Source organism: Magnolia sinica, chromosome 9, assembly GCF_029962835.1.
Source record: "Magnolia sinica isolate HGM2019 chromosome 9, MsV1, whole genome shotgun sequence".
Classification (NCBI taxonomy): domain Eukaryota; kingdom Viridiplantae; phylum Streptophyta; class Magnoliopsida; order Magnoliales; family Magnoliaceae; genus Magnolia; species Magnolia sinica.
The window spans coordinates 14,698,624-14,714,531 of record NC_080581.1 but is presented as its reverse complement, the minus strand read 5'-3'; the positions used below and the strand labels follow the sequence as shown (position 1 = coordinate 14,714,531).

Here is a 15,908-nt window from a genome sequence, read left to right as displayed (position 1 = left end):
CTTTGACCAATGCCCATTATTCCTTTTGACTGACACTATAAAGCTTCTAAGCTAAGTTTTTTTTTTTTTTTTTTGCGTACAACCTTTGCAGCAAAAAGGTTGTTGCGAATCGGGTGATGGTTGGACGAAGCAAATTACAACCGATGTGTTTTCTCATGTGATGGAGTAGAAGGGCATGTTTATACATAAATACAACTATTCTTTTAGCCCTAGCAATTATTTTAATATAGAACTAACATTTTTTAACCTTAAATTTATACAATGTGTGGCACATGGTGTCTAAAATAAATGACATCTCTTTTCCGTAAGAAGGCGACCGACTACTACATCGGAGGCTGCATTATCCATGATAATTTGGAGAACATATTCTTCTCCTATTTAATTCAACTACATGATCTAATAATTTAAACAAATATTCAACCATGAGGGAATGGGTTGATGCATCCATCGACTTGTCCTAGTTGGACAATTCACAGGCAATATCAATGTCCGACTGGATTTATCGGTCAATCCTTCGACCATTAAATTACATCCGTAGATTTTTCACACCTCTTTATACTAAGCAATAAAGCTTCTGGTAAAATCAACCTATATTTTGAGGCATGTTTCCGTCACCTCATGATACAAAAGGGGGCTTAAATCTAAGTCCAAATTGACTTACTGCTTCAATCCTTATTGTGAAGTTTTTCAATTTAAATTATATCTGTAGTTTTTTCACGCCTCTTTACATTAAGCAATAAACCTTTTAGTAAAATCAACCTCTATTTTGAGGCATGTTTCCGTCACCTCATGATGCAAATGAGGCTTAAATCTATGTTTTTTTGTGTGTCCAGATTGACTTATTGCTTCAGTCATTATTTTGAAGCTTTTCAATTTAATGGTGTTGATTCCTTCAAACTTTAAAGAGTGTGACCTGTTGAAGACTTGAAATTTGAAACTTTATACTGTTGAAACAAAAACAATCAAACTTGAAGGAGATTATTAAGTTATGAGAGAAATAGAGAATGAGCTCATGAAATATGAAGACAAAAGAGTTAGAATAAGGAGAGAGAGAGAGAGAGAGAGAGAGAGAGAGAGAGAGAGAGAGAGAGAGAGAGAGAGAGAGAGAGAGAGAGAGAGAGAGAGAGAGAGAGAGAGAGAGAGAGAGAGAGAGAGAGAGAGAGAGAGAGAGAGAGAGAGAGAGAGAGAGAGAGAGAGAGAGAGAGAGAGAGAGAGAGAGAGAGAGAGAGAGAGAGAGAGAGAGAGAGAGAGAGAGAGAGAGAGAGAGAGAGAGAGAGAGAGGAGAGAGAGAGAGGAGAGAGAGAGAGAGAGAGAGAGAGAGAGAGAGAGAGAGAGAGATTGTTGATTTGAATCTTGAATTTGTGAATCCTTGATTGTTGAAACTTAGAGATTAGGGTGAGAGTGAGAGAGAGCATTAGAGTAGGGAAAATGGGGGAGACAGGAGTGCCTATTTACAAGCAAAAAAGTGTAAAATTGCAACAAAAAAAAAGGTCCCACCGATCACAAATATGACTGTTGGGCATTATGCATACTATTATGTGATGGCATAATCGCATAAGCCATCCATAAATCATTGCACAGGGCACTTTGTGATTACAGTGTCCAGCGGCCACATTTTTGCATATGCCATGCGATGCCATGGTCCCATTTCACATATGCGATCTTATAATCGGTTGTGTGATTGCTCATAAAAACACTGTATGTGACAGATTCTGCCAGTATACAACTGTCTGTTTGAGGAGAAAAGATTGTTTCCTCTAGTTCAAAGCAGTTCATGAGAATTGTCTGCCTGTAACTTAGTACGAAGTTTCAGTTACTTGGTTCAGACAGTCAACAAGCCAAGTAGCCCAAGGTTGAAACTCAGCAAGTTAATTTACAAGGCTAATTAGAAACAACCAACTTGGGAAGTAACCATGTCATCTCACCATTTTGGCTGAGCTCAACTCGACAAGCTGGTCTTATGATTTAAGTTTAGCCCAGAGGTAAATGTTCACCAGGAGACTTTGTCATGATCCCCTTAGGAACTAGGATCATGGAGCTTTCAGAGCTGATGGTCAATCTTGAGCCTTTCATGCATAAGGGCAATCCTTTTCTTACAACTCCGATTATTTCATCTTGGGTCATGATAATTTATGAAAGTGGAGAGTTTGAGAATGATGTTGTCCATAGAATTCAAGCAGGGTGGAAGAAACGGAGTTGTGCATCTGGAGTTTTATGTGATTGTCATGTACCTCTGAAATTGAAAGGGAAATTTTATAGGATGGCTATAAAACAAGCCATGCTTTATGAGACGGAATATTGGGCAGTTAAAGAACAACATGTTCGATGAGTGTAACTCTGGATGTTCAGATGGATGAGTAGCAAGACATGGAAGGCTAAAATTAGAAATGAATTCACTAGAGAGAATTTAGGAGTAGCACCGATAGGTAATAAAATGAGGGAAAGTAGACTTGGATGGTTTTGTCATGTGCAATGGAGACCAACAACTGCTTATTAGGAGTGAGTTAGTACAAGTTGAAGGCTCTAAAAAGGGCAAGGGGGAGACCCAAAAGGATGTGGGTGGAGGTAGTAAGAAAAGACTTGACCTATGGTCTAATTGAAGTTATGGCCCTTGTTAGAGTGGATGGGTGGAAAAGGGTTCATGTAGCTGCCCCAATTAGTTGGGTTAAGGCTTAGATGATTATGACGATGATAATCTAGTCATTTCATCTCATTGGCGTTTGACACTTTCATTAATGAGGTTCTCGTTTAATCTCTCTCGCTGGTGTTGTAGTATCTTTTGTGCTCCTTCAAAATCCACTGAATAAATTATTGCCCTAAAGATAAATGGAAATATCAAGCTTCTGCATGCACATGCATGCCCGTGTTTTTAGCCATAAAGCAATGATCACATCCTACCTTTTCTCATGAGTCTCAAGTTTTTTCCTAAATCCAAGATGGCATCTTATTAACATGAACATGTGAGAAGTTCACACCTGATGCCCATTGCATTTAATTTACTATCTCATATTGTTCTCTTTTGGCCTCCATGCCATTCCGATGTGAAATCTCTTGTTTGGTTTTAATTTGATCTCACAAAATTCTAAGCATAGAGGTCTAATAGAATATGAGGCATTTCTTAAGGAGCTAGATCAAAAGCAGTTTGGTTCCAAAATTGGGATTCAAATGGATATAAAAACTATTTACGGAGGCTCATACAGCCTACTTACCAAAGTGACAAATCTGGTTCTTACAAATTTCTCAGGAGAATGTCATTTTGGAGGTTTCTTCAGTATATATAGTTGGGAAAATCTCAAGGAAATAAAATTAAAATTGAAAAAAAAAAAAACAAACTTAGTTGATGGTAGAAAATAAAGTGTAGGACACTATAAATTTTAAATATCAAGATATTATTGTGCAAATTGTTGGGAAAATATAAGGATATTTTCATGAATTTTGAGACATTTTGAAAATATTGGAAAATTATTGGGTAAATATTATTTATTGAAAATACTAGGAGAATATATTCCCAATTTATTGGAGACATTTGTCTTTATGCTACGAACCTCATAAATCTTGAGCTTGAAAACTCATCATATGGACAACAATATTGACTAAGTGAACTCTGCTTGATAATGAAGTTCTAGCTGTTATGGAGCCTGGTTAGAGGGTCGATATCTGGTGGGAGCTGAGAATCAAACCTCTGCCGGCTAAACCATGAGAATTCCTTCACTGATTGGCGAAACAGGAACCCCACCTCAAATAGCTGGGACGAGGCTATGATAATGATGTGTTTGTAGTAAAAGGTCAAAGAAATTGCCAGTTTTATCTCCTTTTTTTTTTGTTTACTTTTATCGATGATATGAAATGTTTAATTGCTTGAATTGTCGTAGAAGGCTACTGTTATGCCACATAGGAGAATGTTGTAATGGCTAGGCAGCCTTCTCAATGCAGCAGTGCTAGCAATTCACATATTCTAATTTCAGGGACAATTTGGGATGTCCCATCAAGAAGCCCTGGCAAGCGTCACAGCTCAGGCTGCTCAAGCTCAGGCACACATGCAACTAGTTCAGGTTGGTTATCCATCTCCTTCATCAGGATTACCACAACAACAAAGACTCCTGCCAGTAAAAGAAGAAAACGTCTCGATGCCAGAAATGGAGCAGCACACTCTCACAGACCAGAAGCCACAATCTGCTCCTACTTACCTGAATACACGCTCAGGTGATGGGTTCAACTGGAGGAAGTATGGGCAGAAGCAGGTCAAGGGTAACGATAGTTCTCGAAGCTATTACAGGTGCACACATGCCAATTGTCCCGTGAAGAAGAAAGTTGAGCGTTGTTCTAATGGACATGTAACCGAGATTATTTACAAAGGTCAGCACAACCATGATCCACCTCAAAAGGTTAAATGGCCAAAAGAGAGCGGAGGTCAATCTGGTTCTGGTGGGCCCTCTGGAGGAAGTGAAATAGGGGATCTTCTAGGTGAAAATCTCAGTGGCTCAAACCCGTCAACTCCTAGGAAAGAACAGAGTTCTGGCTATGCAACACCTGAACAACCATCACATTGTACACCTGATTGTGAAGGGGATGCTAGCATTAAGGTGGATGAGGATCATGGTGATGAACCAGATCCAAAACGAAGGCAAGTTGTTGGAGAGCATGCATTTTTTGTTTTTTTTTTTTCTTAATAGCATATGATGTATCAATTTTTATTTTTATTTTTTTCTTTGGAGCAGGATTAAGGATAATGCTTTATCAGCATGTTCAACACCTTCATCCAAAACAGTGAAGGAACCTAAAGTTGTTGTTCAGGCAGCAAGTGAGCCGGGGAGCATGGACGATGGCTATAGGTGGCGTAAGTATGGGCAGAAAATAGTGAAAGGAAACCCTAATCCCAGGTAGGATATAGGTGCTTTATGAATTTTCAGCTCTATCTCTATTTCACACATATTTGTACTGATCTCGAAAGTTTTATTTATTTATTTATTATTATTATTATTTTAAAGGTAACAAGAAAATTTTCATTAAAGGGCACTGAGGTAGTGCCAAAGAAAAACAAGCCAAAAGCCAAGAAGGCACATGGAACGAAAGAAAATTACAGCCAACCCATTCACTGGCGGAAAGCCACACACTTGTAGCCCCCAAAGCAATGCTTTGCTTTCATTTTTGAAGCACCTACCATTCCTTTCTCCCCCAAATCGACCATAAACCAGCAAGGAGGCAGAGTTTCCAAAAGATTCGAGCTTTCCTCCCAAGGTCACCTCATGCCAAGCTGAGAAAAGATCTCCTACCTCCTACCTCAAGAGGCATAGACCACTTCATATTGAATCTAACCAAGATAGAAGCCCACACATAACTAACAAAAGGACAGTGGATGAATAGATGGTTAACCAACTCAGCTTTGGACTTGCACAAAGAGCATATGTTAGGAATAACCATTGAATGCTTGTGGAGGTTGTTAATCTTCAAGACTCTACTCCTACGAACAAGCCAACCAAAAGCCCCAATCTTTGGGGGGAGCACCATAATGCCAGGCATGACCCGAATTCTCTGACGACTCCCCACCACTCGAGAGCCAGGTTAAGGAAAAAGGATTTAACTGAGAATCGACCTGACTTATCTTTACACCACACCAAGCTATCAATCCTGTCTTCCAAGGGGCAACATAGATGTAGGAAATCCTAAGAGAAGTGTACCTCTCAACCTTTTCGTCCCAAAGATACCGGCGATGAGGGGTCCACACCACCGGCCCACAACATCGCTTGAAGAACTTCTTGATCACGACGCTGCGATCCAGAGCAAGGTGGGCAATCATCGGAAATCTGATATGGAGAGGCACATCACCTCTTGACACATCTTCTCTTAAACGAATCTTGCCCCATTGCCTAAAGAGAAAACCACGCCTTCTTTGAAAGCTGCCCTCACACTATACATGCCTTTCCAAGCTGTTGACACCTTTTATAAAGAGGAGCTCTGTCATCCTCCCCAAACTGCCACCACCATTTCCACAAGAGGGCGAGATTCATAGTTTCCAAGTTTCTGATGTTAGCACCACCTTCATCATACGGCTTACAAATCTCGTCCCACTCAAGTAGGTGGAATTTTTTCTTATCATTAGTGTCACCTCACAAAAAGTCCTTTATGAGTTTCTCCAAATGCCCTAGAACCTCTTTTGGGCATCTGAAAAGCAACATGAAGTAAAGAGGAAAATTGTATAAAACTGATTTGATGAGGCTAGGTCTCCCAGCAAGAGACAGGTACCGCTCCTTCCAACCCGACATTTTCCTCTCAAACCTTTCTACCACATTGTCCCAAAGGTGCTTTGCCGGCTTGCCAATACAAAGGGGAAGGCCCAGATAAGACGATGGAAAAAACCCCACTCTGCACCCAAAAGACCCCTCTAGAAGCTCCATTTCGTCTTTCTCCACATGGACTCCAAGCATTTCACATTTCGCCAAGTTAACCTTTATTATTATTGTTATTATTTGAATGGTAATGATGAATTTTATTCAGTCAGAAAAAAGCCAAAGCCAACAAAGAAGGCAAGGATGATAAGAAGTCATCCAGCCCCAAAATTGCCCTAGGCAGCAACCTAGTAGGTAACAAGATCCTCATTAGTGCATCCTACGAAACATTTGGATGCCAACGCCCATTCGATCGGATTATCCTGTGCTCCCATTGAAATTACTATTGGTAGCTCTGATCTGTTGTTGAAAATCCAGTTGTTGCATTCCTTGTAGACTGTTCCCGCAAATAAAGCTTACCTCCACATGACCATATTTCTCTTACCCTCACATCCCCTGTCCCAAGCTTGGAACAATGCTGCAAGGCAATACTCATTTTGTCTCCAGTAATGCCAGAAACCTTTTCTACTTCTCTGTCATGTACCTGCAATTTCTTAACATGAGGTTCATGGATTCTGCATTGCTCAATTTTATTATGCGTCTGTTAGTGATTATCAACTTCCAGTTTCTAAGATGATTGATAGTGAGAACTGTGTTAAAAGTTAGTATTCTTAGATAATCTACTACTTCACTTGATACAAGGTTGGCATCTAATGGGAAACCTGCTCTAGTTGGTGATATTTCAAAGTCAGATGGACACATCTATAAAAGGAAAATCAATGGATCCAAGTGAAACATGAAATCACCCTTGATCAAGGCCATTATCATGGAGATAATAGCCTCTGATGTTTTTCTCATTCCTTTTCCTCTTTTAGATTGCATCTCAAACCATACACTAAACCACTAAAAACTTGATATTCGTGAACAGTATGGATAAATCAAGAGCTTACACCTTTCCTGAATTCATTTGTACAGCTATTCCAATCTTTTTTCAACCACGAATAGCTCAGATTCAAACCCTTGATTTAGCTTTTGGATTTGTCTTCAAGCCCAAGACATCCCAAATAACTGGGACAGAGCTATAGCGATGATGATTTCTTTTCAAAAAAAAGAGAGAGTGATGGGAGCATGGTATTGGGTTTATAGCTATGATAGCCTGACACCATGAAGAAATTGTAAAGACTTTTTTATTTTCAAGGAAAAGAAATTTCAAGACTTTCTCTTTCTACTGCAGGATTCATTTTCAGCCTCTGTTAAATGCATTTCAGACTTGCCCCCGCAGGATAGTGTATTTACAGTGACAACACTAATTATGATAACATAACCGAACTGTCTTTCTAAACAAAAAGTCCAACCAATTCATCTTTCCCACTGCAAGAAACAAAACCCAACACACTTCAGCTTAATGAACCCAGAAAAATCATAACAACTTTAAATGGACCACTTATCTCTTCCTTTCTTTAGTGATATTCAGTGAAGCAGCTGCCATATAGTCGCACATCAGAATTTATGTCAGAAGAACTGCTTCCTTCTACTAGGTGGTTTACATGAACAAATCTATCTGAGAATAGCCAATTGAACTCTTTCTGTCATTTTAAGAATCACAAGTAAAATGTGATAGCAGGATTATTGGTTACTTTCTTCATACAGTTAACTTGCTTTGAGGAGCCAATGATGGTGTTTTCTATTGCCAGTGGTAGCTGTGTCCCAGTTCTTTACTGTTTCCCATCCGAGTTTCTAACATGACCAGAGCCAAGTGTGATTGTAATACTTAGTAGTTTAACCGAAGAAGCTTACATACTGATCATGGACTTCAGTTTTTCTTCGAATTAGTTTGAGATTTTTTTATTTTTTATTTTTGGTTTTAGAGCATACATAGGATCTGCATTCATTGAAATGATCAGAATCAATGGATTCCAAATGATCAATGATTACTTAATTTTGGATAATTATTTTAGGCACTATGCTTAAATAGAGTGGTTGATTTATTAAAGAGTTTAATATATGATAAATGCCATTTAAAGCAGCATCATATATGTTCATGCATGTGTGTGTATTGTTATTTTCTTTATGTTTACCTTTACACTCATTTTTTATATTTGCATGCCGTTTCCTCTCCTTAGACTTCATTCTTTGATATCCATGTAAGATAATAAAATAGAATATCAGTGTCCACAAATGTAGTTTCATTCTGGAATTTTGACCCATGACCATGTACCAAACAATGTATTGATACAAGACTTGCATTTGGTAAGCATGCATTCCCATTGATGTGTGCTACATGCATTCATTTGTATTTACAAAATGAAGTCTTGACCTTTGGGGGATTTCTTTATTCTGCACGGTTAATTCTTGCAAAGTTATGCCCATGACTTTGTAGGTTTTTTTTTTTTTTTTTCCCCTTTGTTTCTTTCAAAAGATTGGGGTATCAACCTATGTCAGATCCAAACCTCTTATTACCCTTTTGTGCAACACAAATCTTATTATAACACAACAAATCCTTTTGGAAATCATAATCATATCATAAATCTCTCATGGAGTCAAATCAAGTTGTAAATCGTAAGACTCAATCCAATTTTTTTTAGAGTATAGAATACGTATGTACAACTATACATACTATAGATAGCTATATGGATGGATACGTGTATATCCCTTAAGATCTTTATGAAACTCTATAGCCACCTCTTCTATATATTCTTGTCATTCTCGTTATTGGAATATACATAACATTTACTTCAATGTAGCCCCCAAAATAACATGGTATCAGAGTTTAGTCTCTGATCTGGGCCATTGATCCGATGTCCTTCTCATTTCCGATCACCGGGCCCGCTGTTCTTGCTTGAACTGCACCGTCTAATCAGATCTTCAAATCATCAGTCCCACTCATCAAAAGCGTCTATCTTCTGCCACAACCGATCACCACCGACAATATACAACGAAACCCTCTTTGCCTGATCGAAAATTTTCTTCAGCCCAAACCCATCCCATCACTAATCCAAAACCCTCTCTATCAAGAATCTATTTGCAAAATCCCTTTACCGTCCAGCAGCTAATTCCTCAAATCCGACGTCATCATCAGAGTCGGTCAACACCCACCTTTGTTACATTTCATTGAGGAGTCTGCAGTTAGCCCATTATCACACCCTTCTTCATCTCATGTCTAGCCCTCCACCTGTCCCCTGAATCTTGTCGATCGAACTCATATGCAATCCACAACCTCCACCCTTTGCATCCTCTACCATACCACTACACCGATTGCTTAGATTCGCCATTGTTGGCCAGCTAGATCTACACAACCATCGGCATATGCTCCTTCAAAAGCCCATCGACATCAGGATCTCCATCTGCAACCATTATGCAATCTCTTACTGGAAGCCATCTTCTCTGGCGTGATCTGCACCCTCCAATCAGCACCACCAGGGTCTTCTCCGTTTCCTGCATCTTCATCAGCATCTTGTCACCATTGCCACCATCACCATTTCAAACCATTGTATCAGATCCATCCATTGAGGAGCTTCTTCCGCACTATCCTTTCAAGTTTGAGCATTCCCTCAACAGATCAGATACGGGCCGCTGAGAATTCGAACTCGTCGGGTTCAATGTTTCCAAATGAAAATCACTGCATTACCATTGCAATGAGAAAAAGCCTTCCTAGCTGGATGGAACTCAATTCTTCTCTTGAAAAGCTCTTTCGGAGCCAGAAAGCCATTTGTTACATTTTTTGTCTTGGCACTCTGTGAGTGCACCATAATAAGTTTACCTTTAGATTCAAGGGGCATTGTAGCTTTTTATCTGTTTTGTACCTGGTGATCTACAAGTAGCCATGTTAAGTGCTCATTGTGATGAAATGAAGTTGCCGGGTTTTTTTTGACCGGACCTATTCCCCCATGCACTTTTTGGGATCCGAAGGGCAATGAAAATCTTAGCCACCGAAAGTGTGTATACACTAGAAGAGCAATGGCTGAAATCCCAGCCAATAGAAATGCCACTAGATTGTTAGGCAGTCATAGGAAGTGCCAATGGTTCATATCCCATCAGTCATCGAAAGTGCTTGCTCACCTCATGCGACCTATAATTACTCGGATTTTGATTCCATGTCATTGTTGAAGTTTTCTTAAAGTATAAATATGTATTTGGTTCCCCTCTAGGTTATGGGATGTCTCAAAAATCAGTCGTGTCTAAAACTCAGGTGGGCTACATCATCTGAAACCATGTAAAATCATTCCTAAAACATCTAAAAGCACTTTGGGCCCAACGTACACCTGTGTGTGTGCATGCACGTGTGTGACAATGAGATTGGCAGTCTCGGTACCCTCATGGATATTATAGAGATTTGGCATTCCAATGGGAAAGAAGGGATAAGGCTGTGTAGACTGAATCCATCAGTTGGGGGGTTCAACAGTTCCTGAAGGGTGGTTGGTTTTGCATGGGTTGCCCAGGAGATACTGATTGTGGACCATCAAGGAGTAGGCAACATATAATTGTAAGTGGGTGTATTTTGTGTTTAAGGGCCAGTGGACCAGTTCTTGATCCATTGTCCCTTTGATGGTAAAATGGTGTTGATTTTGGCCAGAACTTGTGCCAAGCTCAATGCTGTCTTTGAAAATTCTCTTGTTCCTTCCGATATTTCGCACATGATTGTGAAAGCTTTCTTCACAAGATCTTCCATCTAGCCTTAAAGGACCCACTATTCCAACCGTTCACAAGGTCCACAAATGAACATGAAATTAGAAACTAGCTCAAGCTGGTCTTCGAACTTCCAGATTGAGCTTCTACAGTCCCAAGCCAAAACTGACATTGAAACATTTCCTCATAATAGGTCGTAGCCCAATTTGGCCTCTCGGCAAACCCCAGTGGATCATTAAAAAAAGCCCTGATTTTCGCCATCCTTGTACCCTTTTGGTGATTCTGCAAGAATTTGTTCAGTCATTCTCTGAATTGCGTAATACTAGTCCCTTTGGAAGGTAACTGAATAGACTATCCTATGGTACCAATTTTAGATCACTAGCATTACATCTTGATAGTCATGTGTGGCATGTACACCTGAGGCACATCCACAAAACTATGAAAGCATAATCGTGGGTTCTCTTTTCAACCTGTTACATGTTATGTGTGGGACCACTGCGTCTGGCCCATACCAAATCTTTTGCATAGTCGCACACGCTGCTCTGATTGAATTAGGCCAATCTGTAGGAGCAAATACTATTCCACTGTTAACTGATATTGGATGTGTTTCAGGTCTGATCTGTAATGTATCTGATATCTATATGGGGCAGGACTAGGAAACTGAAATCTCGGATAATGAGATTCCTGCTTTCCACTTCACCCCGAAGACTAGAACAATTAGGGCATGTTTGGATGCACGAAATTGGCGAGTTTATGATATTGAAAGTTCATTAATTGATATCTTCTTGAAACTGTAACTTCATCCATTTACCAATCAGTTGTTTTGGGTTATACTTATCATGTTCAATGGCTAGGAAGATGGATGATCTATATTGATTATAATAGAGGATGTTCAATTGTTGATTTGGACCATCCATGACATAGGGCCTACCGGCCCTACCCTTGATTCCTATCTTTTTGAAAAATCATATTTGATATAATGATCTTTGACCATTCAATCAATTGATAATAAATGGATGGTCCATACTTATTATACTAGTAAATCTCCTATTTGTGATCCGGATCCTCCATCATGTTGGGCGGCCCACTTTTCAAGGTATCAAAAAAGAGTAACGGTGGCCATTGTTACACGTTATGGGGCCACAATGGCTGTTACAGAAAAAAATGGCCTGTAACGGCCATTACGGAGCTGATACAACTTTTTCTTTTCTTTTTTCAAAAAAAAAAAAGAAGACGAATGAATGAATGAAAGAAAATGGTCCTAATGGGTGTTACGGCCTGTATGTAATAGTAACGACTGTGACTGTTACAGCCACTGTTACTGTTATTGAATGTCTTGCCAATTTTCATTGTTGTCAACAATCACTTTTGATAGAATGATCCTAACCATCTTTTGGTCCATGGCTAGGAAACAAATGGTCCATGTAAGGTCTAATTATTATCTGTCATGTGGGTCCACCTTTGATTGCCTATCACTGTCAAAATACATTGATCCGATGATGATAGCCATCTGAATTGCTTGGGAATGTGATGGTCCATATTGATGATACTATTAAGGGTCATGGATCGGTCTTACATCATGTGGGATCTGCTTTGGTTGCTTATTTATCTCAAACATCACTATGATCAAATGATCGTGGTCATCAGACCAATGGTTACAAAATGGACGTTTTGTTGAGGGTGGGGAACCATTCTCAACCTTAACCTTTGGAAACCTATAATTTCTCAACTTCATCAATTGGTGTATTTTATGGTTTTTTTTTAAAAAAATTTATTGCCAAATTCATGATTTATGCTGCTTTTGCTAATTGGGCAATTAGTTAATTTATCAATTAACACCAACCTAAGCACCTTAATTGCCAAATTCGTGAATTTGGTGTGTAGTCAAACAGGCCCACAATCATCCATTTCTTAATAATAATAATAATTATTATTATATATATATATATTTTAAAGACAAATTTCGGGTACATACCCCTAGATGTACCCTAAAAGTTCACGTTTTAACTCTTCTGGAGGTTGGCTCATCGTTTGTGGATATTCTCCTCGTCCACCCTGATCCTTCTACATTGTAATTTGCAGGAGCTACTACAAATGCACCTTCACGGGATGTCCTGTTCGGAAACATGTTGAGAAGGCTTCCGGCGACGCAAAATCCCTTGTGATAACATATGAGGGCAAACACAACCATGGCCAGCCAACATCTAGGAATAGCTCTGATCCACCAGGCACCGCCCTTCTTATAGCTGCTGCTGCTGCTGCCGTGACTGCTGATGGACAGTCCCCTGATGGTTCAGCAGACCTAAAAATCTCAACCCGGTGTGCGTGTGCGTCAGATGCAGATGGCAAACTTGCAGGTGAAAAGGTGCTAGAACTAGGAGGAGAGAAGGCATTGGAATCGGCTGAAACCCTTCTGAGCATTGGATTGAACTCAAAGCCTTCGGAGGTGAATGCTGGAGCCAAGAGCCCAAATGTCATTCAAGGGCCTTTGTTCAAAGAAAACCATACAGCAGTTTCTGTCTAAGAACTCTCTAATAGAAAGGTTTGATGAATTTCACTGTATCTTTACGTGTATCCTTTTTCTTTCTCCTTTTTTTCTTTTTTATTTTAACTTCTACTATTGTAAGCAGTTTCTTTTATCTGCTTTTGTATATTATTTTAGCATGTTTTTAGATGAGGCTAATACTAGTGTGCACAATATAGGATTTCAAAGCTCCTGTCTCATTGTCTTCTTTCCATATTTATGAAGATTGCACCATACAATTGGGTTACATGACTAGCATAAATCTACTACTGTTGCTGATTGTATCATGCAATTGAATCTGCTCTTCCTACTATATTCAACCAGATAATGAAAACTGAGGCAGTTATTCAAGAAACCATATGAATATGATCCAAGGAAAACTTTGTTACTCTGATAGTTTGATGGATGATACACGGGCACCTAGAAATTATTCAGACTTGTCATACAAGTATTCAAATTAGACCTTCCAAATTGTGGTACCCAGTGTAGATGTGTCATGAACCAAATATTAAGCTTATTCAATTTTGAATATTGGATTGGTGGACATTTATTGAAACGTTAGAAATGAAAAATATCCAATGGTCCTATTTCCACAAGCTAGTGTCCACAACTCAGAGGTTGGGATTGTAACTTGTACACAGTGAACTGCACAATCTAGTTGGTTCTACTTGAGTTAATGTATGCCTGCGTATCCAGCATCATACACAGCCTGAGTATATCTAACCCAATAATCATCCTCATAGGAAGTTCGATTCCTCCATAGCTCTTGAACTGATGATGCTTGGATCATGAAATCTAAAGTACATGTCACATGATCTACCTGTCGGATGTTGGAAGGTGAATTTTGATGGGAGTTATGATGGTAAGATGGGCCACTCCACCGGGCATCCTAAGGGTAAATCGAAGTTCCTTCATCTAAGCCATTGGATACCGTTGATGCATAATGCCTTCACTATTGAAGGGCGCTGATGGAAGACTAGGATGATCAGGTGAATCATTTTAAAACCACTGTAGGAGTCGGTGGCCGGAAACAAATGATAAACCATCCATCCATGTGTGCTGAGGAGAGATGGCCATACCATTCAGGTTCTTCTACCTCTGCCCTATCATACCCTACATGCAGTTCCTTCATGGTATACTTTAATCTTGATTGTTGATCAGGTGGGCCACCTGTGGATGCGCATAGGCCAGAAACAATAGTGAGTGAACAACCCTAACATCCAACGCTTCTCTTGGTTAAACATAGACCACTGCTCTAAGCTTCCTTTGGTGGGCCACTGATCCAATGGCACTCCTATGTCCTTGCATTTAGGTATATGGCCTATACAAATGATGGCCGGCTAAAACAGCAGTCCTAATCACCAAAACATGCTTGCCACAGGTGCCATGAAGAGGGAACATGAATATAGATCTGCACTGGCCTCCATGTTAGCGTTCCTCTTTTAAGTAACAATGAAAAGAGTACCCCCAGTGCTTTTTCACACGTAGACAGACAATCCATCTATCCACCTGAACCGTTCCTTGGATCAATTGTCCTCTTCATGGGCCACCGTGAAATCACGGGACATCTAAACCAAACTTTTTACAAACCCTAGTACGAAATAAGAATCCTATTATAACAGGAGAGCTGATTGGGTGAGACTCCGGATTCTATTGTTGCCAGCCATTACAACCTACCATTTACAAATGTGCAACGAAAAACCTTTTGGTCGGAGTGGTGGTAATCAGTTTCTTCAATATAGAAAATAATAAAGAAAGGCTGGTTAGCTCATAAGCATTGTCAGATAAATGCGATGCGCACCATGAAAACCACGGGGCATCTAAACCTAGAGCTAGGCACGGGACAACTCGGCTTGGCTGACTTGACTCGTCTGACTCAACCCGAACCGAGTGGGTGAGTCGATATGAACTGAGTAGACTTCGCCCAATCTGAACTCAAACTAGTTGAGACCGAGTTACCCAATAATTTGACTCGATCCGAAATCAAACTCAACTCGGGTTCAAGTAGTGTGTGTGTAACCTATTATCTAAACCCTACCCACTGCACTAATGCACCCGATCCGATCTCTCTCCCTCCCTCTCCCGAGCCCGACAGCCACCCACCACCACTAGCTACCAAGCCTCTCTCTCTCTCTCTCTCTCTCTCTCTCTCTCTCTCTCTCTCTCTCTCTCTCTCTCTCTCTCTCCCACTCACTCTTGAGCTCGGTAGCCACTCATCTCGACTCAAGCAGCACCGCAACAGCTCGTCTGGACGATTTGCACCCACCCGGCCACCCAACATTGCCTAATCAAGGTAATTTACTAATTTTATAGTTTTGTTTTATTAATTTCTAATTTGTGAGTTGTGAAATTTAGGTCAGATATGGTTGAAATCGAGTGCATCCAGGCTGGCTTGGGTGCAACCAGGCTAGCTACGGTGCATCTGATGCATC

At 40.0% G+C, this 15,908-nt stretch overlaps 1 protein-coding gene across 1 annotated transcript in view; it reads left to right on the top strand.

The window, feature by feature from the left end:
* LOC131256964 (probable WRKY transcription factor 3) overlaps positions 1-13,676 on the top strand; it is a 41,230-nt gene extending 27,554 nt beyond the window's left edge. Inside the window, exons 2-4 of the mRNA XM_058258086.1 lie at positions 3,966-4,624; positions 4,719-4,880; positions 13,035-13,676. Of these exons, the coding sequence (XP_058114069.1) occupies positions 3,966-4,624; positions 4,719-4,880; positions 13,035-13,476 (1,263 nt within the window). The 3' untranslated portion in view covers positions 13,477-13,676. The remainder of the gene's footprint in view (positions 1-3,965; positions 4,625-4,718; positions 4,881-13,034) is intronic.
* Positions 13,677-15,908: the final 2,232 nt, after the last annotated feature.